Consider the following 25,307-nt stretch of genomic DNA (forward strand, 5'->3'; position numbering starts at 1 on the left):
CTAAGGCCTTCCTGGACTACAGTCCTGGTCTTGATTCCCATTTTGGGGGAGAGAAAATGCCAGGGGTAATCTTCCGTCGAGGATGAGGGGCTGAATGGGGTTCGGGTCCCACAGCAAATTAAAGAGGAGTAGCTAGAACCAGCCTCCATTACTGGTTTGTATTTTTACTGTAAAGAGCAGAACTTGAGCAATGAAAATGCCTCACTAGCCCTAACTAATCAGTAGCTGTGGGAGAAAACAGCCACCCAGACAATTAAGAGACAAAAGGGGTGTAATCTTCTCAACACAACAACACAGAGGAGATTCAGACTCAGCTCTGCAGCTTAACAATGCTTTGCAAACCCTTATGACCCCAAAGAAGCGGTACTGATACTGGTAGTAGAAGGGGGCATTGGGAAAGAAGTAGTAAGTCTCATCAGAAAGAGGAGAAAGGAGGGTTGGTACCATCACCACAGTCCCTTGTTGTAGGCACCCAGTGGCTGCACCACCTATGCTGTTTGTAGGATGCTATGGTAAAGCTCAACCCCAACTGTTGCAGAAGTCTGCTCCTTCTAGTTTTCTCTTATCAAGCCAAAAAGCCTCCCTCAGCAGCTTTTCTGTCTTCTCTTGATGCCACCTAGCGACTGTTCCCAGCCTGTTCACCTTGAGCTCAGTACTCTGTTCAGGCTCTCAGAGCCACTAAGGAAAGGATGGTGCACCGGAGTGGGGCCACTGACAGGAATTACATGATGCTAGCAGGGATGTGGGTGGCTAGAAACAGCCTGGAAAGCTGTACCAGAGGCAGTATTTGGACTAGAGAACAGTTTGGATAGAGGGTGCTGATTTCTGCAGCATGGAGGATGGCAGAAGCTGGAGCCTTTAGGCAGTCAGGTTACAACACAAAACATGCACTCTTCAGAGCTTATTTTTGATCGTAACTTGTCAACCGTCGAGACAAGGGAGAGAGGAGGCCAGACCAACTACAGAGCGCCCCTGGATGTCTTCTGACAAGCACAGCAAACTTTCAGGATCTCTTCTTTCCACCCCACGCTCTCCCCAAAGAAACACACAGACCCACACTGATGTCACCTTAACCAGAGCCGAGTGTTTAATTGATTGCAAGGGAGTGACAGCCGCACAGTGGTTGTGCTGGGAAGACACCCGCTGCGCAGCGGTGGTACGGAGTCTTTAAAACAGAAGAAGTGGAGGCAGATCCGTCTCGTAACAGAGTGCAATGAAAAACAACTTCTGCATCTGGGGATTCTGAGGGCAGCATTAGAAATAATGATGCCTCCTAAGGACTAGCAAATACCCAGGCCTGAGGCATCCCAGCATGACTGAGATGAGAGATTTATCAGCACAACTGACTCCCTAACATCAGTACTTAACAGCAGGCAATGGATCTAAGGTTTGTTTTTTATATATATATATTTATATTTATATATATAAAGCGCCTATCACCATATTGATAAACATTCTTTGGAACCACTCTGATAGCAGAGGTAAGAACAGGAGTCAGCCTGTTAGTACCTCAGCACTTCTGTTTCCAACCAATTTAAAAAAAATAAAATAAAATAAAATAAAAGCCACAAGACTTTGCTGCCAGCCTGCCTGGCTGGTGTTTAATACTGCTACTCCATCAGGGTTGGAAGGAGACCTATTTGTGAATGGCAACAGTTTGCACTGTGGCTTCTCCAGCTGTGCTGCAGAACAGTGCAGGTGTCGCAGAAGGGCAGTGGGACATGAAGGCTCAGACCCGTTACCAGTCCAAATGTCTCAGCAGCAGGGAGCTCCTATTAGGAGAGAGCAAGCTAACTCTGCGCACAAAGCTGTCGCTCTCTGTGCTTAAGGCTGAGTCAGTGACCCTTCTGGACTCTTCCCAGGTTTCAGAAGATCACCAGACAGAAATACGTGTCAGTTATAAATATATCACGTCAGTTGTGGGGAGTGGAGGTGGGCACAGGGAGGGGAAAATTTAGAATGGGTGCAGGGATGACAGAAAGGAAAAAGACATCTTACGTTTCCAGAACTGGAAAGAACAGTTTTGACCTCACGCAATAAGTCACTGGACCTTTCAATAGTCTTATCTGGCTTATGCCCCATCATCTTTAACACATCATCAAAGGGAGTGTTGGCTGGCAAAGGGTTAAACAATCCCACACAGTGGAGAACAAATCTGCAGTCTGCTGGGAAGGTCCCAACCACATCACTGACGATCTCAGGGTCCAACTTGAAGGAAGGAAGCAGCTTCTCAGTCTCACACATCGCTCAGGGCCTGGAGACAGCCAAGGACAAAAAGGTGTCAGGACGGCTCTGCCAGACCTCACAGAAACACGGCTCTGAAGCACACCCACAGTGTCCGCCTTCATCCCTACAACACTCTAAGAGGGTTTTTTTTGGAACCTGCAGTTGCAACCCAGTTAGGAGATGACAGAATGATGCTGAAATACAAACTACCCTTCAAGAAGGCAGACTGCACTACACTAGAGCATCCTTTCTTCAGCCTCTGGTTTACGCTGGAAAACAGCAATAACATTTTATCTAAGACTTGGAGCTTTCCTGTGGGAAACACCAGTTCTGCAGGCTCTTGGACTTAGCTTTGGTAGGTGAAGTAGGACTGATTTGCCATCAAGGCACAGGACATCAACTCAGCGTTCCAAACTGAACTCCAGCCCTCCCAGACTGACTCAAGCTCTGCTATGTCATACAAAACTCTTGTCCTGCTCTGACTTGCCCACAAAAGCCTTTAGGGCTGCAGGAAATCCTCAGCACTGTGTACTCCTACTCCTGCCAAAGAAAAGTCATCCCTCATCCTTGATGAACAGCAGCACAGCCTTGCTTACCTTCCGTGCAAACTCTGGCAGAATGAAAGCTGCCCGATGAATGTCTGAGTTGTAGTATTTCAGACTCCTCTCCTCTACTTGTTGCTGTGAGAGCTGCTGCACAGGCTCCCGGAAATTTGTGTTCTGCAAAAAAGAAGCCAGGTAGCTCTGTAGCGTTTGGGTAACGAGCAAAAGGCTGTGTGACAGGCATCCTGATTCACGGCGGAGAACCAAGAGGACCCGCAGGAAAACAGATGACTTTCTGTTCTAGTATGAGGCCAAAGGTCCTGCGCAGCTCCAGCCTCAAGGGCCGGTGTTTACATGCCGCACCTCGCGTGACTGGCCCTTATTCACAGATGTCAGCACATGAGGTCAGACAGCGTGTGAGCCATGTGCCAGATGAAGCTGTCAGATTGTGCCGGAGCATCTAAGCAGCAAGGCTTTTGCTCTTCTGAGCAGAATCCACATCTGCGTTAAGTCAGGCACAGTGCATGCTGCCAGTGCCCCAGATAAATCAAACACAGCAGCACAAGTGCCGCTAAACCAACGCGACGGTTGCGTTATGGGCTTGCTGGAATGCAGCAGATGGGGAAGAGAGCAGATCCCGGTGGCCTGACATGGAGTTACCAGCCCACATCCTAACGCTGACTCTCGCTTGGAGGCCTCTCTACAAGCAGATCACCAGTCGCAAGCTGATTCTTATCAAGTAGGTGCCCACTTTATAACAGACAGCTTCCATAAGCCAAAGCCTTAACAGGCTCTGGAAACTGGTAGTGGCTTCCTCCCTTCCAAGTTTGTTGTACTAGGGTGAAAATCGTGTCCTTTTCTAAGGCAAGTAGTTATGTTACTGGTCAATTCTGCACTTCATTCAGCACGGAGCATGCTGCATTGTAGAGCTGGGGCCCAGCACGAGTCTAGAGGCCCCACAGCTGGGAGAGCTCAGTGCCACAGCTCCAGCTCTGTCAGGGACAGCCCGAGGCAGGCTCTGTGGGTGCTTGCAGGGAGTGGAAAAGGGCACTTGAGGTGCCTGAAACTCACCGGGTTCTTGCTGCAGAGCATGAAGCCAATCTGCCCGCTGGGATATGTGGGGATGGTGCAATAGGCGTATTCCACAACAGGGAACAGAGACTTGCAGAACTGACGCATCTCCTTAATGAGATCCAGGTGCAGCCACTGGCACTCACCTACAGGGAGAAAGGAAGACGGGATGCGAGGTGAGAGCTGCCCCTCTTCTCTGCACAGGCCTGTGCCAGGTTAACAGTGGTTCCAAGTCCAAACCTGCTCTGCTCCGCACAGCTCATGCAGTTTCCAAGGCGAGATAAGACCCTTACGCCAGTTTTACTAAGCACAGTCCAGCAGCTAACGAGCTGACATACACAGATCAAAACTGCTCCTGTACCTGGGAGCTGAAATGGATTTCACTCCTGATGTCATGTCTCCCCAGGAAGAGTCCCCTTTGCACCTCTCACGTTGCATGCAACGATCTGGGATCAGCCTCTACCCAGACAGCATCCTCACCTTGGCAGCAAAGAATCCCATCTTCTCTCAGGGCTGTCTTCATCAGCTGGTAATAAGATTCTTTGAATAAGCTTTCTGCAGGACCTGGGAGAAAAGTGAGTAAAGAGATACGTCTAAACAGAGAATGAGACAGTAGGCTTCTCAGAGTTTTCTAAATGCCCAAGCTGCACAGGGACTGCACTGGAAAAAGAGACCTTTCAAATGGCTTTTCTGTGATCACAAGCTTTGGAGATAATCTGTCTGGAAGCAAAAAGTTTTGACCTTGGATGAACCCCAGCCTGCACCTTGCACAGTAAAAACTTTAGGATTTTAGCTCTGCTCAAGAGCAAGCCCGGGACCTTTATCAAAAAGAGTCCTCGCAGCTGCCTCTTGCTTCAGTGAGCATTTTTCAAGCTGAACTCCTGCTCTGAACTGCCTTTTAGAGATGCCTGCCTCTGTGTTATAGAAGTAAAGGTGACTCAGGCACTCATCATTAGGTCCCTAAAATCTGGTCCCCCTCTATCCCCGTTTTCCCCTTCAGAAATACAGCAACCTCACTATGGCCCTCTTTAGGCTAGGTAGCCACACCAATGGCACGTGAGCCCCTGCTTCATTAGCAGACACATGTGCAAAGCTGCCTCTGCCAGCATGGTGCTGTATCCCCCATGGGATTGCTGGACTCAAGATCAACCCTTTGCCAGAAGCAATAGCTGCTGGAGTTGAATTTTGAGGAGAGAAACGTGACAGCTTGCTTGAAGCCTTTCTAATACAATTTTCTGGTCTCCATCCTTCCCTTTCTCTACCAAAGAAACCAAGTCAGTGACAGTCTTTTCACTTGAAAGGCTGGTATTACTTCCAAGAGGTAGGCAGAAGAGAAAAGGAGGAGGAGTGTAGAAAGCAGTGTCCTTTTATGGCCAGAATTCTTACCCATGGGGTCAGACGAGTCCGTGATAATCACATCAAAAGCTTCTTGATTTTGTTTCATGAACTCAAAACCATCTCCCACATGCAAGGTCAGCTTAGCGCTGGAATATCCCACTGCCATCCCTGGGAGATATTTCTTAGATACCTGGATCACATCCTGCAACACAGAGAGCACAAGTGGGTCAGCGGGGGCTACGAGGAGCTACTTCTCACGCTACTGTGCAGCTGCAGCTGAAGGAACAGCGCAATGAGTCATCTCCTTCCATGCCTTCAGCACAAAGCTGACTTGCTAGTAGATCCTCAAGAGCTGTCAGCATCTTTACCCAACGAGCTACATTCAGCCCTTTCCTATGGCCTCAGGGTTCAGTGACACTGTTGGTCTGTCCTTGCCAAATTCAACAAGAACAACTTGGAGCTTCAAAAGCTCCCCGAGGAACTAAGAGAATACAATTACAGATCTGACTGCTGTGCTCCTTTTCCCTGTGGACATCACTTGTAGAGGTGATCTCAACTGAAGACTTTTGCTTTTTTTCTTCCTAAATAAAACCATGCCAGCAGGTTTCTGGATGGAAGGTGAGAAATATCCTCACCTCTACTCTATAGTCATTATATCAATCCCCCATAACATAGGGTTTTCTCTGTAAAATGGTTAGAGAGCCACTGCCCCAGGCCCAGCAATTGTACTGAACACTACCAGCTTCTCACAGCTGGCAGAGACAAAAAAATATGCTGGTGTCAGGCAGTGCTTGTTCAAAACCAGGCACATATGCCTACTTAGCTTGGCAGACAGAGTACGCAGCCTCATATAGCAGCATTTCCAATTCCTAACAGAGCCTTGCTTTGAGAAGACAGAAAAACTTTCTAAGAAAGCAAAATATCAGAACAATCTGACTGAGAGGAGGAGGACCAGCCCATCTACCACGGAAACAAATACACCCCCCCCCCCTTATTTCCTGCTTTCAGTCGCAGAAGGCTGCTTAACAAAGCGACCATCTTCCTCTGGCAGGAGCAGCACTCTGTTCTGCATCGGGGGAGAGGGAAAAGCAGCACCTCCACAGAGCCAGAGCTCTCCTCCTCCAGATCCCATGCTTGGCCCACGCTGGCCTGGAAGGGCCTCTACTGTACGTGTGTGAAAGAAATCACATGAAAGAGGCAGCCAGCTGCCACGTAGATGACTCTGAAGGCAAAGAGGTGGCGCTGTCAGTGTCACGCCGGCAGAACCGGCAGCAAATGCACTCGCTGCTGACAAGGGACAGCAGGTGAAGCAGCAGCTCCGGGGGATGCTGTGAAGTCGGGCTGCTTTTTGTCGGGCAGCCCGCCCGGCTGAGCCCGAGCCCCGGGGCGCATCCACGCAGAGCCGGGAGCCCAACGCACCTCATCGATCTCGCACTGCACCACCGACTCCACGGTTGGGTGTTTCACCACCTCTCGCAGCACTCCCCCGTCGCCGCCACCGATGATCAGCACCTGGGAGAGGAGAGGGCAAGACAAACCGGCCATCAGCGGGGTCGGCTCAACGCGCGGAACCCGGGCGGCGCGGCCTGAACGGGACGGCTCAAAACCCACCAGCGCCCCCGGAGATGTGCTCCGGTGGGCCCGACCGCGACGCTCCCTCAAGCGCCGCGCGTGGGTGCCCCGGGAAGGGCGGCCCACGCCAACCTCCCGCCGCCGCAGTCCCGCAGGGGCCGGTCTGCGGGCCCCGGGGCCGGCTCGCAGGCCCCGCCTGGGGCGGGAAGACCCCGCGGAGGGGGCCGGGGCCGACTCACCTTGCGGGGGTCGGGGTGGCTGCAGAGGGGCAGGTTGGCGATCATTTCCTGGTAGGAGAACTCGTCCCGCTCCGTGCACTGGATCACCCCGTCCAGGACCAGGACGTTGCCGTAGGTGGTGCTGGGCAGAGCGGGGAAGCGGGGTTGGAGCCGGCTCCGGGCCCGGGGCCGCGCTCCCCCGCCCCTTCCCAGCGCCGCCAGGCCCCGCCGCATGGCGCTAGGCGCCGCGCCGCCCCCCCTCCCGCCCCGCACCGCCTCTCCCCGCCGCCGCCGCCGCCCCGGGCCGCCCTCCCGGCCGCGCCGCACCTGCGGAAGACGAGTATCTCCTGGTAGCGGGAGCGCTGGTGGTGCAGGAGCTCCTCCACCTGCAGCGACATGGCCTGGCCCGGCCACAGCCGGCACGTCTCGCGGAACCAGCCCTCGCGGATCAGCGCCGCCGCGCCCCGCTCCATCCCGGCCCGGCCCGGCCGCGCTCCGCCGCCGCCTGACCCCGCCGGCGCGGGAGCCGAGCTGAGGGGCCCACACGCCGCCCCGCCCCCGGCCGCCAGCGCGCCGCCGCCGCCGCGCTCCCATTGGCCGCCCGAGCGCCGCCGCCTCCCTATTGGCCCACGGGGCGGCGGTGACGTCGGTGCCAGCGGGGTAGGACGGCCGGCGCCCCCCGGGGGGCCACGTGGGGCGGCGCGGTGCGGTGCGGTGCGGCCGGAGCGGAGCCGCCCGCGGGGCCCGGACCGGGGCCGCCGCCTCCCGCCGGCCGCCCGGCCACAAAGGCAGAGCCCGGGTGGAAACGGAGGCGCTGCCCGAGCGCCGGGCAGAGCTCGACCGCCCGCAGGTGACCCACAACGTCGGGGGAGGGGAAAAAAAAAAAAAAAAAAAAATTTTAAAAAAGAAAAAGAAATCCCCGTTGGGATGTTTGCAAGGTCAGCCGGTACGAAAGCCGATTCCCTTCTAAGTGTGCGTGTGCCCCGGCGCCACGCGGAAGCGTCACAGAACGCGGTGTGCGCTGCCCCGGGGCGGGGGGGCAGAGTTCGGGACACACTCACCCAGGTTCCACCGGGCGCTCTCCGAGCGGGCTGTGCGGAGATCTTCCTGCGGTGCTGCACGGCGGCACAACGCCCTCGGGCTATCGGACTCTAGTGCTACAGCTTCATCGACTCGCAGGTGCGGCCAGGCGAATAAAGCAGGGATGGATTTGCTAGTCACGCCGTTAAAGGCATTTTTAAAAGCGATGGCAGTAAGCCACGATCTCGAAGGGAAAACAGGAAAAAACCTAAAATTAACATCATCCTCGAAATGTCACCTTGCGTGGAATGTTAACATCTCTGCAGTGGGGCTTTTGGTAAAGCTGAGTCGTTCTTTGAGTTACAGAAATACCAGAAGAGAGGGGGAATTGGCAGCCCCTGCAAAGGCACTTAGAGACAATTGCTATTTAACTGCCTTTTTTCAAAAACATTCTCCAATATTCAGCCACGCAAGCAGATTCTATGAGCAGAAAGGGAGTCTGTTCTACCATTACAATGCTGCTCAGTGGGCACTGTTCACTAAGATACCTAAGGAGGAAAAACCCTCCTCTGTTCCTTCCACTCGGCGCTCCCCAGAAATATGGGAAAAGACTGAAAACAAATAAAATACCAAACCTCCTCATAGTCTTTGTAAAATAAAGCCCTCAGGTTAGGAATGGAGAGGGAAGTTTTTAACCACTACCCACTCAGTCCTTGCACCTAGCCTACCACTCAGAGAAGTCAATGCTGTCACTGCCAAAGCAGGCGCGCATCTAAGTCAGAAATCAGAGTGAAGACAAGGCCTTTGGGAAGAGAAGCAAGATCAGTTTGTCAGCACAGTGACTGGCAATTCAGGAAGCGCTCTACCACTGATTTAATGTGGTAAATGTGGTTAATGTCACCTCTAATGTCACCTCAGCTCTACCCTTCAGTACTCCCAACTGCCAGACTGTAACGTTGCTTACCTCTCTCACAGCAGCATTACCAGCCTTCAGCAGTTGTCAGCATTTAGAATAAACTCTGCCATCCATCCATCCATCCATCCATCCATCCATCCATCCATCCAATTATGGGCTGATACTCTCTACAGACTTCAGGATAACTCACTGAGGGTACGTAAAACTTTGAAGTGTTAGTACAGCTGTACTGAGACTCAGCTGCAGCACAGAACCTCACTAGCTTTCCCCAAACCAATATTGCACCTTTTATTTTTTTTTACCTTCTACCTAAACGCTACCGCTTTCACTCTGTAACTTTATGGTGAAACTACTAGTCTCTGATTGAAAAAGTACCCTAAATAAAAAATAAAATCTTTGCTTAAAAATGCACAAACACTGCCAGGTAAACACACTCAGTTTTCCTTCTACCTTGTCTTCTAAGAGATGAGCTGTGCAGTTCAATTTTTAAGCAAGGTCTAACATAAAAGACAGTCTGGCCTTATTTCCTCCTCCGGGCTGCTGGGTTCTGAGTCACATCTACTGAATCTATTAGTTCTGTGCTGGCTTCAGAGGTGCCAGGAGGATACTCTCACAGTTCACTGACATGCTGGTTCTGGACTTCAAGCAACTCCAAGAAGCGACAAGTTTAGTCTAACTGTGCTTGGGGACACAGGATAAACTTTCAAAATTAGAAACAAAGCAACATTGTGAGTAGAATTAGAAAAAACCCAATGTGAATATAATACAAGTGACATCAATTAAGATGTTTTTCCTTTTGGAAAAAAAGGATTTTAATGGGTTTAAAAACATTTTCTGTACAAAAACTTCTCGATGACTGGTATTTGCCTTCCTATGGTGACAATACTTCTGACTGTTGTTTCGTTCAGCAGCAACTCCCACAGGTCCTGTAACAAGGACTATCTCTTTGGCCAGTGGTGCCTGGAACCCCTGCAAAAGACAGTTACAGAAAGACTTTTGACTCTTGCTCCAAGGTCACTCAAGACTGAAAACCTACCATAGGTTACAATTCTATTCAGAAAGAGTCCTGGTGCAGACAGAACCCTTCTCCCTGCAATGCTGCCCTTAGGTAGTGTTCCACTTTTATAACTACACGAGGATCACGCCTCGTAAGCACTATCTGTTCAGAACAAGAGTGTTCATATTTGGCAGTAGTTATTTATCTTCCTCCCAAGCTAGGCAAGTGTTCTCCCCACCTCTACCTATCTTTATGGCCAAAGAAAGCGACTCCCACATCTGTTAACACAAACATTTACCTCAGCATTTCAAACCTTCCACCCAGATTTGTCTTTGATTGCATTAATCCTGACTAAGCTTTTTTTTTTTTTTTTATTCTTTTTTTTTCCTTTAAACTGACGTCAAGCTGTGATACAACATCTTCCCATTAAACATGTGCTTAAGCTCCCACAGCAATAGAGGACAATAGCCCAGAGCTTTGCCCATAGCTCGGAGGCACAGGCGTGAAAATACTCCACCACTGCGATGAGAGCAGGCTGACAACACACCTATCAGCTTTCCCAGCCAGGTAGGACATGCTTCTGTTTCCAGATTGTTGAAGTCTGTTAGCTCCAGCAAATTTCTGCACAGGAAAAAAAAAAACAAAACAAACACCACCATCACCACATTCAGGTACCTGCCAAATACAGTGTATTCCACTAGATTCATGTGCTGTCAGGTCCCTCTTAACTTCAAGGAACACTGCTTGTTTACAGTGTGAGCTTTATGTTTCAGGATTTCTTTATATGCGTGTGCACTGAATGCATCTGAGTAAGTGCTGTTCCACTGCTCTGACCTTGACATGTGAGGCACAATACCCCACTGATGACAAATCTTACCCATCTAGACAGAAAGACCTGTACAGGTTGTCCCAAATTCACCAGCTGCTTTTTTTCCCTCCCAAAACAAGTTTCAACTGACACAGCAAAGGGATTGCACAGCAAACTGTCTCCTACACTATCAGGCATAAACTTGTTCAGCTTCTGAAATATGATTTTTAATGAGTATCTAAGATGGTCTCTGGTACCATTTGCCCTCCAGTTAAATATGCAGGAAAGCCGCACATGCAGGAAAGAGGCTAAAATGCAAGAAACGAGCTTCAGAACTTAAAAAATGAATGCTCGAGTGCCCGAGTTCACGCATGGGCACCCTATTACTTCATGCCTGAATGCCAACTGACGTCACACATCAGCACCCAAACGCTCCACACACGAGCACTATGCAGGGTGCACACAGGGGCGGGGGTGTTTAGGTTAACCCAGGTCTGCAGGGGTGACCTAGGGTGGGGTGATGACACAGAAACTGCCCTGTTTTGGTCACAGGTTTCTTTAAGTATGCGTTTGATTATGTTTTCTTTCTTCTCTTCAATCTCTCAGTCTCAATTAGCAATTAATTAAGTCAAAATTCTCTTGAGCTGAGACTGTTTTCCTAATGACAGTACTTGGTGGAGAATGTGGGCAACACCCACAGAATTGACTGGCCTGGAATAACTGGACTGACTTGGGGATTTTTGAGAGTGCCTTGAATTTGGTATTGGGAATTTGTGGTGTTGGGCTGTGGTATAAGTGTCACACCTGTGATGTATGGAGGCGTAGGTGTGAACAATATGCGAAGGGTGGGAAATAGCAAGAGAGTCTGAGGGGCCCCAATGAAGCTCTTCCTGAGTGTGAAGAGGCTAGAATATGAAGTACAAGCTTGTGACTGGAAGCTGCACCTCAGTACCAAGTGGTATTAGGGAACATTCTGCGGATCCAGAAAAAGTCATCTGCCTTCCCCAGTGAGACCCCAGCTATCATCAACAATTCTGCTCCTTTTTTCACGGCATGCCTGTACCTTGCCTGCGTAAGCTTGCTTGGCAGGATCAAACTGTGGCGACTGTTTCGATTTGCTGCTTCCTAAGAGAGAGGAGAAGCTGTCAGTAAAATTTTCCATAAAGGACAGTGTGTTCCATCCACCGCGTTCCTCTGATAAGGAGGTTTCACTGCAGCCTCCCACATGCTAAAATAAAAACCACAACAGTCCCTTAAGGGCAGGAGATGCTTTTGAATAGATACTTGTTACAAAGGAGTCAAATCTCCTTTGCCTCCCAGTTCCTGGGGTTCAATTAAACAGATGACTTGCTCTACAGAGAAAAGAAGCAAAATCCGAGCCCACAATCCCCTTAGCCACTGATTTCAGGATTTTGTTTCCAAACCAGAAAATGGATGCTAAACCGTGCATTCCCCAGGTTAATTTCTTTTAGTATTTCCCCACTGTAAGGTAAATGGCATTGTAACAGTTTGTACTGCCCTGGCACCTACATTCACACACAGCCTTCTCAGGGCTCAGCTGGCAACATTTTCCACAGCCTGCAGCACTCCAGCAAGAGATCCAGATCTTACCCGCAAACACTTTGAAGTTGGACTTGCTGTAATCAAAGGGGGTAAACTGCTTTGGTGCTTCCAGCTCTTCTGGTTGCTGGGAGGCTTTTGGCCTTTTCTTCTCTTGTTTTGGCAATTCTGTTCCCGTTTCACTCATGACTCTCTCCCTCTTCTTATTAGCTTGTTCCTGCTGTGAAAGCAAACCCACAGAACAGAAACAAGGATAAGTTCAGGAGAGCAGAATGAAACATCTCTGTGTAGGCATGAACACCAGCATGCAGATGAACTGCCCAAGGGACCTATGCCCCAGTGGCAGCTATTGCCCGTGGCAATAATAGCATGAGGAGAAAGCACTTGCATTCTTCCTTGGGACTAAACTGCTTTTTAAAATTTTCCTCACAGCAGACTTTTCAGATGAAAAGCTCGTTGTCATTTCACAGAATACTAGTGGCTGAGATCTGCTGTGGCCCCACGGGCAGGCTTGGGGGAACCTAGGTAAGTGAGGAGCAGAGAGGTGCAGCAGTGGAAAACATTCCCTACTGAAGATAAGGAGGATGCAAAGAATTGCACAGCACGGTTGCTAGGGGCCCGTTGCTACACACAGGGCAGAAAGACTGCTATCAAAAGACCGTCATTCAGACATTTCAGAGTTATAGGGCTCAGGGTTTCTTTCTGAGCTATGTCATAAAGGCCAAAAGAGGCAAAGACTGGAAGAAGGGAATTCCAATGACATACCATAGCTTGCTGACGAACAGACACAATATCTTCTGCTGCCTCTTTATACACCTTCTGTGCCTGGTCACGAGCAGCTACAGAAACAAGCATTACTGCAAAAAACAGGAGCAGGTAAGCCAGCTTAGAAAAAGCAAGCAAACCAGCTTGCAGCAAGTCTCAAAATAAACAGAGTACAATCTTTGTCAAACAATGCCATTCATCAGGAAATCCATCATCTGAGGTTTTTTTGTAACTGGGAAACAACCTATGTGTGTTGGGAGAAGCATGCTAGCCAGCACATTGAGAAAGGGAAGAATTGCTATACCTGACTGCTGGGCTGCTTTCTTTTTTGTTTCATCCTTGGACTCCTTCTGAACTTGTGTCCGACTCATCAACTTCCATCGATTGCTGATCTGCAATGAAAAAAAATTACTTTCTTCAAAGTTTTATGGCAAAAGGGAGTTTATAAACTTGTTACCACATGCTGGTCTTCATTAAGAGTACAAAAGATCAAATTGGATTGTAAAAGAGATTAAGATCTGCTGCACCAGGTAAAGTAAAACCATGTGCTTTAAAAGTTCTGAGCTACAAACAAGCCATGAGAACAAAGGCAGACACAGACTTCAGTAGTAGTTCGTAGCTTTGACAGACAGGGAATATACACTGGAATGTCTCCAATCCCTGGTTCTCTGAAGGATAAAAATGCTACAGAAACAATGAACTACAGATTCAGAAACATGTCAAGTTTCTTAAAACTTAATATTCTTTTTCCAAGGAGAATCCAAGGAGAAAAAAAAAACCAACAACCTATATTGCTGAGGTTCCCAAAGGAAAAGAATTTATTTGTTTCTTTTGTACTACTTGACAGGAAACTTTAGCACGAGTCTTACTTCATAAATTTTTGATGACGGGTCAAACTTTGCAGATTGTGAGACATAGGCAGGATTCTGTTCTGAAGGTAGGTACTGTAGAAAGGAAAAACCCATTTTGCTTTAAACACAGCACATGACATTTAACTCATTGATAGAATGTTACTTAAAATGTTCCAAACCATAAGTTCATATTTAAGAAACATTCTACAGATAGAATACCTTTTGGAAAAACAGAAGTTACCACACCTATGGCCAAGGGAAACGTTAAAGAAAAAACAAACAAAAAATCCCTGACAAACAAACCCCCAACCACATGCCAGAAAAAGTTGTTTTGATACTATTTACTAGTAATTTGCCACTCCAAATCTATAACAAAGTACTCTATTGTTCTACTGATTCATTAGAAGAGTAAAATCAGCTCACTAACTCTACCCATAGAGATGAAAATGTGATGCAAATTAAAAAACCCTCAAACTTGATTAAAAAAACAGTGAAAGGTCTGTTTACTATGTAGAAAGACTACATCTAGGAGGCATTTCAATGTGTTTTGAAAATAAGTTCACACGTGTGTGCTTTGCAAGGAGGACAATCTCCCAACCCCAGTAAGAGAGCAGCTGCTGATGCAGTATCAAGCTCTTTTGGATATGTCAGAGCATCCTCTGCACTAGTTGATGAGTCCTGCTACAAATATGTACTGGGAGCTTTTACCATTCTAAATGGGTTTTCAAAGGACTCCATTATACGCTGAGCTTTCTGCTGCGCAGTGGTTAAAGTCTTCTCATTTCCTTCATCTTCATCACATTCCTAAAAAAAAAAAAAAAAAGGAAGAAATACTAACAGTGATAATTTTTGGTTTTGGCTACTGCCATTTCATGCATGTATTTCTCACTCACTCTGAAACTCCTCTGATGGCAGTAACCCTCCAGAGAGATGTAATTAACTTGCTGGCCAACTAACCTAGCTGTCTTGTTATGCCAAACGCTTGACAGGAAGCCAGTATAATTTCTGTGCATGTCCCACCTTAGTATTTCCTGCAACACTTTCACACAGTTTTACCAAATTAAGTATCTTTTCTAATACTTAAAATACTGACACTATCACAAACACGCTGCTTACACTGAATATGCTGACAGTGGCAGTCGCAACAAGACATGTTTGCTCTGGCTGAGCACCCTGAATATTCATTGTCTTCTCACTGTCTGAAAAGAGACAGCCATGTTCCAACATCGGTGCAGGCTCTACAGGAAAAGGATACAAAATTTTTATTAGACCCTTGTAATGAGACTCCACTGAAAGTTTCTTCAGGGCTGCTTATTTCCCCATGTCAAAGTCATATTGTGTCATTATTAGAACAATTTTTAGGTTAAGTCCAAATTACCCAAGGCAGAATTGTTCTGAAAATCACCCATAGGAATCCGGGAACTGTCATGAGGTCCGAAGAAGATATTCTCCAGCCTCTGCAGAGAGATTCAAATTACAAACATCATTAATACATTACCCTGTGAGTCTGTGTACGTTTTCACATATTGCAGAGACACATGAATGCAAATTCAAATAAAAGGGTGAAATTCAGAGACTGAATATTCTTAATACAGCTCACCTGCCAGAGCACATTGCATCTGGCATCAAAGGGGTGTCTCTGTGCAAACACCCCCTGGCTAATGGAGATGCTTTACTTGAGACACGCAGACACACACACACGAGGAGAACAGACGAGTCAGCCTTAGAAACTCATCTGAAACTTTTCTTACAGATCAATCAATACAGACTAACACACATGTATCCAGCAGCTAGAGTGTTTGCTGATGAAGCCTTAAGTGTTGCTATTATGGTGGTTTGTAAAATACCAATTTACAGCTGGTAATGTTATAAGGCTAGCACGGAAAAGTAACATTAAGCTAAAGTGGAGGGAGCTGTAAAATGGCTGAGTAAACAATTTACTAGAAGCTAGATTTTTGCTAAAGGCTTAAGACGTTAAGTAACAATATTATGTAAACAGTACCTCAGGGTTGGGTAAAGGTGCTCTCTTCTTGACTGCCAAAGCAATCTCTGACTAGAACGGGAGAGAAAGATAAGTCACTTAAATGCACCTGTCCTATTTCTTCTATGCTGGCGTCCTTATCAATGTTTTCAACACATTTATTACAAGCTAGCAGGTTAAGAAAGTTACTTTCTTCTTCTCCTGTAGTGTTTGTGTATGGATACATTTAAACACCTCACACTGAAAGGACACATTCATGCTCACAAATGGTTCTGTTTCATCAAAGAGAAGACTGTACTAATATCAACATGCTGACGATGTATTTTAACTGATGAATGTCTTATACCTAGGGTGCGTTTTTCTTGCTTCACCACAGCTGTAAAAGATTTATGAATCCATTTACATGGCTAACAAGTTCCACAAGGTCCAGTTCTTCCTCACACAGGCAAACATGCCGAGCAATGTAAGACAGACAACTGGGCCCTATTCAAGTAGTGTCTGTCCTTTTAATGCTCTAGTTCTCCAGAAAACAACACTGTGTGTAAGCCAGGACACAGAGACAACAGACAGGCAAGAAGCTGCTGCAATATATTTTTCTGCTCTGCTACAGAATGCTATATTCACAGTGTTCAAAAAACAAACTTCAGCATACACATCATCACAGGTCACCATTTAGCTCCAGTCCCTGGCTTATGGAAGCAAGTGATGAGTCTCTTGTGTGGTACAAGCTACTCCTACCTTGAGAAGAGGCATCTCCCGGGCCTGCTGAATGAGAAGATGCAATTCATTAATCTGCTGGCGAACTAGTGGTGGGACTGGATTACAGCAAGCAATGACGCCCTGGGGTTCTCTAAAGAGAGATGAGAAAAATTCAGTGTGCTATATTTACAGCCAATATGTTAGGCATTTGCATTCAAAGGATGTGCAACCAGAAATAACCATGGTCCTGACTGTGACAGAATAAGACAAGTCAGATTAATCTGTCAGAGTTTATTCTCTGTGATGAAAAATTCCTCTGTACCAGGTTTGTGCAGATAAGGAGAAACCATTAAGTCAGCTCTCCTCTCACTTATCTTTTCTGTGGTCAGTCTGTCTGTCTCCATCTTCATTTCAATCCTTGTTCAATATTCATCTATGGAAGCTGAGCCCAGCAGTGGACTTGTGTTTAAAGATGCATTTTTATTATTCTCAAGTATGGATGTTAGATGAGTGCCAAGTGTTTGAGAAAAACACCCAGTTTATACAACATTTAAGTGATCTGCCCCTTGCGTCTCACACTCCCATCCCTTTCAGAACTAAAAAACCACAAATAAATTCTATGGGGGAACTCATCCCTCTCTTGCTTTGTAATACTGTAGGAATCTCAGGAGGAACATGTGACATACAGCAATGCAAAGGAATGTGTTTTATTAGTGGAATAAAATCAGAGAGAGATGTATCCCAGAAGAAGTCTGTAGCCTTCTGAAGGAGTATCGCTATTTATTTCTCTTCCAGACTGAACAACTGTAGAGAAAAGCAGTATTGACAGCTGGAAGGAAGGAACCAACTGCAGAAGTAATTATACACTAGGAAATGACTTGCCTTGCTGGATATTAAAATCAAATGGGACTCCTCAAGGATGAACAAAACTTACTTGGGCAGCTCCTCTGCAATCTTCAGTAGCATATGATTTGGTAGCACATACCTACAACACAAAGAGGTGGTGTAAATGTAATATAATGCTAAAAACTCTTAAAAATACCTACAAAGTGCACAAGTCTGCCCCAATTACAAGGTCTGAAAAGATGAAACCAGTTAAAAATAAATTAAATAGGACTGATCTAGGTACCTGTAAGAACTTACTGCTAATATAACAGGACTTCTGTGTAAAAAGAAGCCTGAGGTAGTACATTAATTTCTACAGGTAACAAAATGGTTCCACCTCGGGGGTGGGAAAGGCACAATACAAGAGACTCACTGAAGTATTAAGCCAGTGTCTGTAACAAAAGACTTCCTACCCTGTACTCTCATCCTCTTGACGTGCTATCTTGTCTCTCCATGCAAAGAGCAACCTAAATGCTGCCAGCTGCTGCGTGTTGAGATGTTTTTTCTGCCTCCTGTAGAGCTCAAGGTAGGATTCATCTGAAAAGAGGGGCTTGATGTATTTCTGAACAGGAAGAAAAAGAAACACTCATGATCAGTACCAGATTTGTGCTTTCTAGTTTGCCTTGCTTCACTGACACAGACAGAATCTCCCACAGGCATAAAGGGGCTGAATAAACTCAGATACAATGTGTCTTGAAGCTTTTATCCTAAACTATTGGTAGGAGCCTACCCCTGAAAAACATCTATCTCACACGTTTCTAGGGGAAATTCACTCTCGCCAACTCCAGGAGCAGCTTTAGCCATACAATATTTTCAAGCCTTACTACTTTCACAGACAGTATTTTCCACAGGCAGAACATAATTATCTCATAATGCAACTCCAGCTAGGCTTTGAACTTCTAGGAACATCCAGTAGAACTGGAAATGTAACATCTCTCTTGGAAAAGACACACCTGAAAGCATCGGGAGGCCAAGGAGTACTAGCATTCAAAAAACAGCAAGACGGCATCTGAATCCAAGGATCTGAGCTAGTGAAATAAGTGACTGCACACAACTGAGTCAGTTTGCACAGCTGTTTTCAGACACACAAAAAGTAACAAAAACCCCGTGTCTACGTAAGAGGTGTAGAACAGGTAAAGGACTTTCTGTACTACTCAGCCCAAGCTCTGACCCAGGTAATCCAACCAGGTGAAGCTTTACCTTCAGGCAGATGTCCTTGCTGCGTTGCCACACAACCTGCAGCTGAGTGGGCTGCTCGTTCCCTCTCTCCCACAGCGCCTCTCTCACTTTATCATAGATGTAGAGCAAGTAGTGAGTGTCGTCACGGGCATACTGAATCATTTCTTCTGGCAAAGGGCTAGAACGAGAAACAAAGTTACACAAATACGTTTAATTCGCCCCACCAAACCGTCACTTCTCTCTTGCACGGCATACTGGGAGAAACTGCATGTAAAACAGGGCAAGAACCAGTATGGAAATTCTTCTGTTTCCTTACTGAAGGATTTGCTGGGCAACATGCTGTGCACTCTCCAAATTCAGATGGTATCTTATTCACATGCTGGAGAGCGGGACTGCCGTGTAGCTAAGTCAGATAGCAGAACTGCTTGCTATGGTATTTGTCATAATTCTCTCTCTGCAGAGCCTACATAAAGTAGACCTGGGATGTCTGTGGTGTGCAGGGTCCATCTGCATAACCAAGGTCATTGCTCCAAGAGCATACTGCTCTAGCTAGTGTGGGCAGCTAAATGTGTTTTGGGGAGCTCTAGAGGAGCAAATACTGACTTTCTCCATAATACTGCAGTGGTTAAAGTGCTGTTCCCAAGAAGTGAGCTTCCAGGATCTTTTCATTACTTAATCTTCCCAAAAGAACTCATTTACTAAAGAAACACAGGAAAATGTGACTCTCATAGAAGAACTTAAAGCACAGCCAGGTAAATGCTGTGCTTGTTCACTTTGAGACTAACCTACAGCTATGGGGCTTGCAGCTAGAAACATGCTCCTGCTCTAACAGTACAAACACGGGTAAGGGCTATCTTGCAGCTCCAGCCTGTTTAAGGGGTCAGTTCTTACCGTATCCTCCAGTCAGCCAGCTGGTACTGCTTGTCAGCATCTACACTGCAATACAGCTTTAGCAAGTGGTCCAAAGAATGCCTGCCAAGATTGAGGAGACGTGCAGCTTGGTGAGTATCAAACATGTTCACCAAGTACAGACCAAAGTCTTTTTGCAGCCATTCCACATCTGAATCGGCACCATGAAGGACCTTGAAAAGCAAAACAAATTGAGAATGATATGAAGAACATTTCTACTCCAGGCTGGCAGTGCTGTGGTTTCATATTCACGTGTCTAGGACCAGATTTCTCTTCTCTCTGTCCTTCACTGTTAAGTGCAGAACTACTAAATGAGTGCACTTGGCAAGGAACTCCCCACTTACATCAAGGAAACAGGCACATGAACAAATTACAATGAAAGCAGAGCCAAGTGACCGAGACAGAACACACATAGCTTTTAACTATAATAAAGCTTAAAGGGGTGGGGGGAAGGAATCCTGGTGGCAAATGGGTGAATTTGGCAGCTGACCTTCACAATTGCAGGGTCTGTGAAGGTCTCATTGAGAATGTTCATGTCGCTGCGCAATTCCAGCGTATCAATAATGAAATCTTCTGTTCGGGTGGAAATCTGCATCAGACATGTCAAGCCGAGGAAGCTCCTGTAGGAATGGTGCTGAAAAACAAGGAAAAGAGACGTAAGCTAGGATCCATTACAGAAGTAATACCAATAATGCTAATAAAACAAACAGCACCCCAAGTAATAGGGAACTTCTTAAAGAAAAAGACAATTGGATGAGCAAGCCATTCTTTGCAGTCACTAACATGACAAAAAACATGGGATGAATTGAAAGAAGATCAAATTCAGTATGAAGTGTGCAGCCAGTACTACCATTGGAAAACTTATAATATTGTCACAGTTTAATTCAACCTTCTAGAGAATATCTGATGGGGTTATGACTGTCTTTTCATGTCAGAAAGTACAAAAAGCAGAAGAAAGAGAAGACTACAAAACAGACTAGAAGAATATAATGGTCTCCTAGGTACCAAGACCACACATGTAACTTTTAAGCAGAAAAAGTAATTTGATTACCTCTAAGTCCACGGCAAATTCTTTACAATTCATAAGCTTTTCATTTAGTTCTACCAGCTCATCCAGTGTGGTGATAAAATGACAGGGTGTTTCCTTGATGGGCCTGTACATCTGGCAGAGCAAATTATTAGGCATGGTGTGTTCTCTGACAATTCCCACCCCTGACCTCCACCCTCCATTCTGAAATTTGTCAAGTATGGCTGTCTGTAAACTGACTGCCTCTGCAGTAAGTTTAAATTAATGTGGGCACTAACCTGGGGTTCTGGTTTCTTGAGAACTCCATCTGGTGGAGAAAAAAGCTCCAGTTCATACTGGTAAGGGTGAGCAAACCTGTACAAATTAGGAAGACAGGCACAGACTTCAGTCATCTTTATGAAGCTGGAGCACAGAGACTTTGAGAGCTATGGCAGTTTCCCTATTGAATAGAAATTTTATCTTCTATTAAGCACAGGCTTAAAATAACTTCAGATGTCTAAAGCAAATCACACACAACATGATGTGCAGACACAAACATGCAGAACTGTTACACATGAATAGCATCAGCACAATGGGACTATACAAGTGCATGTTCACCAATGATACTCCAAGCACCTTGCTGTCAATTTAATTTCTTACATGTCTTGCTCAGTTTGCTGCGTCCTCTGCTGGTGTATGAAGTCTGCCAAAGCAGCTGGCACATCCAAGTCTTCAGGGCGCTCCTTGCGTTCCCGTCCACTTTTTGTGAGGGCTGAACAACCAATATGGAACAACTGGACTGGGTCCCACACATAACATGTTCTCAGCCTACTACACTCTCCCCTCCACCCACCACAAGTTCTTATTAATATCATAAAGTGACAAAAGTCTTAACAATTGAGACCTGCAGCTCTTCCTGTCAGCAAGATTTCTGTCTGCACCTCTAATGACAACTAGGTTTTACTAGGCTGTTGTTAAGCAAGACACAAGATGGTTCTGCTCAAGAGCTTGGAAGGAGATTGAAAAATCTTCAGAAAAATCTTTCAATCATTCCCAGTTACTCTAAGTACAGCCACATCAGTGCAGACTAAGGATGAATCACCAGCAGCAGAATGACATCTTGCTGAGACATGATGTTAGGCTGGCGGCTTTGATAAAGCACCCAAAGCAAAGATAGATCTAAGCACACACCTAGTGCTCCTAACTAATTAGAAAGGAGTATCTGTAAAGCCAACTAGACTAGTCAAGACCACTTCCAATGCCAGAGTGACTCTCATGTAGGTTCAACGGTGGTAAAAAGAAGCAGCAGAATATCTGTTTGGAACAGATTATTTGCTGGATACCAACAAGATGTTGTTGTATGCTGATTGACCCTTACGTTACACATGTGTAGAGAGTCACAGAGTGAGCTTATGCCCAAATGATCAACATCTCCTGCTGTTCCTTGTTTTTACAATGATTTCTCCTCTAGACTGTGAGGACAGATTTGTGTCAAATAGTCTCAATAGCTTACCCAACAAAAAATAAAGCCCTTACCTTCAGGCAAAGGTTTCAAAGCATTTGGCTTAATAAAAAGTTTAGGTACAAAGGGAGTGTTGGAATTATCAATCTTTTCCCGAAACTTAAGCTGTGGTCGAGCGATATTCTTGGCATGAAGCAGTCGGAAGGTTTCAGATTGACTTCTCTTGTGGAATTCTCCTGCCTATTTAAAAAAAGATAAACCACAGGTAAAACTTACATGACTTAACAGATGTTCAGTTTCTTTTAGATATTTTTCTTTAGTCTGTTTCTGACCCAACAGTCAGAGGAATATACCCCAAACTCAAAAGTGAGTCACCTAAGAATGAAAGTTCTCTGAATCAGGATCCTGAGTTCACATGAATAAGCAAAAGAAAGGCTGTTGTGTATGTGAAACTGAAATGGCAATAGAAAGTGAAGAATCCAGAATCAAGTTTGAATAAATAGAATAAAAAAAAAAGAGGGAGGAAGTTAAGACATGTCAAAAACCAGAACAGAACATTTAAATCCTCAACTCCACTGGAAAATCAATAGTGCTGATGCTGGGATAAAAGCTGAGATAACATAGCAAACTGAGTGCAGAGGCCTCACCTTACGGTTCCAGCTGGAAATGATCGTCTGTGGGGGCTGTAACCCAGCAGGGAGGACTGGCTGCTGGTTTTTGTTCACTCCTGCTGCTTCATCCAATAAAATACCCTAAATTCCAGAAAAGCAAGGTGAAAATCAAACACCTGTTAAACTACCATGCTCAGCCACTCTAGTCAGACAATACAGGTAGACATACAGGTAAGTGCCCCACAGCCATTTCACCTGAATTCTGTGCAACATGAGGCAGACAAATGCATAAGGAACGTGTTGAACATCAGGGTAGGATGAGTTTCCTCAGAGAAGCAGCTCTGAACTGCCAGACCTGTTCTCAGGTTGGGAGGTTCTTGTGCCAAACTGATTTAATTTCCTCACAGGTCACATATTACGTCCCTTCCCTTTGGGCCATAACCCATCTGCCTTAGCTGCTACGACCACTGGCCTAGCAAGTGGAAGTGTTTTTAAAATAAAAAAGGAAAACCATCAGATTGAGGCAACACTAGATATAACTGTGAAAGCACTACCACTGAAAATCTGGCAATGAAAAAAAGAACTTGTGGCAAGTGAACAGTTTATAGGAACAACATCCAGAATTAATCTGCTTACCACTCTTTCAAGAATGACATCATTGGAGTCGACCAGCATATCAAATTTATCTTCCAGTTCTGTCACTTTGCTGCGATCTTTTATGTGGCTACGGCAGCCATGATACTGCATCACCTTGCTCATGCTTGCAAGAGAACAGTAAAGCTATTAGGAGTTTGAAAGCAGACATAATGAACACTAAAATGTCCAATTCTCTTCAACTTTCTATATACTCAAAGTTTAAAAATAAATCAAATGTAGTACCTATAGATAACACAGCATGAGCTGTGAATAGAAGAAACACCTACACAGTATTAAGTGTTAGGATTAATTTCTTACAAACCACGTGACTTTTAAAACAGCCTAATGCACTTAATCTCAGCCTCTGCCCAGGTCTTTATCCAAAGAATTATGAAAGGTCCTCTTTAAACTTGTTACTTAAACTGTCAAGCGCTAGAAAAGCAGCTAAAATTAGGTGTGTGAAACAAAACATCTTTTTATCTAGAGCAAGTCTGGGGTCTCCAAAGAAGGGTGCTAGCTTCAGTTTTGGATTGGAAGCTCTTATCAACGGCCCAAAGAAGCAAAAGCATCCTTACCAGTGAAGGAGACGGTCACCCTGTGTTTCACAGTACGCCTGGAAGCCAGGGAAGCTTCGGTAGAAGTCATACTCGTCGCCAGGCTGAGGAAGCCCATTAGATGCTTTTGTTGCAGCTACCACCGTGCCAAGAGCATACTGTGCAAGAATACCATTTTATTAGCATTTTTTTCTGTATTTTATTCCTCCGATTACCCAGGATACTATTTAGTAGAAGTGTGTTTTCCGTAGCTTGCTTGAACTGTGTGGTTCTAATACATACAATATCATGTGGCTTTTCAACATCAGTAAATTTACAGTCCTTTAGTTCACATTGTCTATTTAGAGATCTTTACAATGGTGGAAGTCTAATAACAACACTTAAAACTCGGTCTAGTATTTAAGCTCTGAAAGAAAGATTATTATATCAGCAGGAACACGGATAATTACTTTATTAATTTAACAAAACCCCACAACCCTACAGCGCTTCCTGCTTAAGAGCCGGTAGTCATTCCCTTCCTTGGATGCAGCAGCGTGCGCAGGTGAAACATAAAGTAGCAGATGTTGTGATCCGTACCCAAGGGGCAACACCCATCTCCACAGGTCCAAAGGCCCTCACGAGGGGTCTGATCCCTCTGCATTTCACGAACCCGCGCCGGGGAGGCGGCAAACCCCCACTGCGGGACAGAACCGTGCTCAGGACCAGAGGCCCGAGCCCAGGGTGGTAACAGGGCCCAACGCGCCGCTCTGGTCCCTGGCACCCGCGGGAGCGGCCCGAATGCCCCCGCCCTTGCCGCGCTCGGCGGGCAGCGCCCACGCGGGCCCCTCACGGGTGGCACCGCTGAAGTGGGGGTCCTCGGGCACCCCCAGAGGAAAGAACTACAGCTCCCGGCATGCCCCGGGCCGCGCACGGCACGCCGGGAGCGGTAGTGCACGACGCCCGCCCCGCTCCCCGCGGCCCTCCCGCCGCGCACCTTGACGAAGGCGTCGGCGTCGTCGAAGCCGGGCAGCACCGCCGCCGCGCTGCCTGCCTCCGTCTCCGCGGGTCGCCCCGCCGCCCCCCGGCACCCCTCCTGCCCCGCGGGGCTCCCCGCCGCCGCGCTGCCGCTCCCCCCACCGGCGGCGGCCGCCATGTTGCCCCCGCAGCCACGCGACGCTCCGGCGCTCTCGCGAGAACGAGGCCGCCGAGGGATGGGGGGGGGAGGGCGGGGAGAACGCATGCGCACGGGGAGCGCGCGCCAGGGCTGCCCTCTGGCGCCCCCAGGCGGCGTGGCGGAACAGACCCCGGGTGGGAAGAAAGGGGGACCGGGGGGGCGCTGAGGGACACCCCTTAGAGCTTAAAAGGGGCGAGACCCCCATCCCTCTTCCCCACGAGCACCCACTGCCCACAGAGCAGTTCCTATGACAGCCACACCTGCGCCTGCAGGGGCATTACTGCCCAGAGTCCCCAGCTGCCACCTCCCCCTTCCCTGTTTTTGGGGTGCAGCACTGACACAAGCGGC

The 25,307-nt window shown here is 46.9% G+C and overlaps 2 protein-coding genes across 3 annotated transcripts; both read right to left on the bottom strand.

The window, feature by feature from the left end:
- Window positions 1-1,064: 1,064 nt before the first annotated feature.
- SRM (spermidine synthase) lies at window positions 1,065-7,507 on the bottom strand. Its single transcript, XM_074924747.1, has 8 exons — window positions 7,295-7,507; window positions 6,989-7,109; window positions 6,597-6,689; window positions 5,226-5,379; window positions 4,320-4,403; window positions 3,840-3,985; window positions 2,823-2,945; window positions 1,065-2,254 (listed from the first exon to the last, which is right to left on the bottom strand). The coding sequence occupies exons 1-8, from the start codon at window positions 7,438-7,440 to the stop codon at window positions 2,237-2,239; spliced, it is 885 nt and encodes a 294-aa protein (XP_074780848.1). The 5' UTR covers window positions 7,441-7,507; the 3' UTR covers window positions 1,065-2,236.
- A 2,175-nt stretch (window positions 7,508-9,682) lies between these two features.
- On the bottom strand, window positions 9,683-24,941 carry EXOSC10 (exosome component 10). 2 transcript variants are annotated; one of them, XM_074924985.1, is made up of 25 exons: window positions 24,780-24,941; window positions 23,828-23,964; window positions 23,253-23,376; window positions 22,653-22,757; window positions 22,080-22,245; window positions 21,204-21,315; window positions 20,843-20,918; window positions 20,589-20,699; window positions 20,028-20,171; window positions 19,520-19,710; window positions 18,650-18,806; window positions 17,863-18,011; window positions 17,499-17,549; window positions 16,604-16,715; window positions 15,887-15,937; window positions 15,263-15,341; window positions 15,001-15,122; window positions 14,593-14,688; window positions 13,903-13,977; window positions 13,338-13,425; window positions 13,034-13,107; window positions 12,320-12,488; window positions 11,772-11,833; window positions 10,448-10,521; window positions 9,683-9,872 (listed from the first exon to the last, which is right to left on the bottom strand). In XM_074924985.1, exons 1-25 carry the CDS (start codon window positions 24,936-24,938, stop codon window positions 9,842-9,844), a joined length of 2,715 nt encoding a protein of 904 aa, XP_074781086.1. In that variant the 5' UTR covers window positions 24,939-24,941; the 3' UTR covers window positions 9,683-9,841. The 2 variants fall into 2 exon arrangements, with proteins under 2 accessions (XP_074781086.1, XP_074781085.1); XM_074924984.1 differs by having other exon boundaries at window positions 13,034-13,125.
- Between the last annotated feature and the right edge of the window lie 366 nt (window positions 24,942-25,307).

Source organism: Athene noctua, chromosome 22 (assembly GCF_965140245.1).
Source record: "Athene noctua chromosome 22, bAthNoc1.hap1.1, whole genome shotgun sequence".
NCBI classification, from domain to species: Eukaryota; Metazoa; Chordata; class Aves; order Strigiformes; family Strigidae; genus Athene; species Athene noctua.

Coding starts and splice junctions, on each gene's coding strand:
- EXOSC10 (XM_074924984.1), bottom strand. CDS start 24,938: ATGGCGGCCGCCGCCGGTGGGGGGAGCGGCAGCGCGGCGGCGGGGAGC. Junction 18,012..18,649: donor GCAAGGACATCTGCCTGAAG/GTAAAGCTTCAC, acceptor CTTCCTGTTCAG/AAATACATCAAGCCCCTCTT. Junction 15,938..16,603: donor GGGAGATGCCTCTTCTCAAG/GTAGGAGTAGCT, acceptor CTCCCGTTCTAG/TCAGAGATTGCTTTGGCAGT.
- SRM (XM_074924747.1), bottom strand. CDS start 7,440: ATGGAGCGGGGCGCGGCGGCGCTGATCCGCGAGGGCTGGTTCCGCGAG. Junction 4,404..5,225: donor GGACTCGTCTGACCCCATGG/GTAAGAATTCTG, acceptor CTTTTCTCCCAG/GTCCTGCAGAAAGCTTATTC. Junction 2,946..3,839: donor TGCTCTGCAGCAAGAACCCG/GTGAGTTTCAGG, acceptor TCTTTTTTGCAG/AACACAAATTTCCGGGAGCC.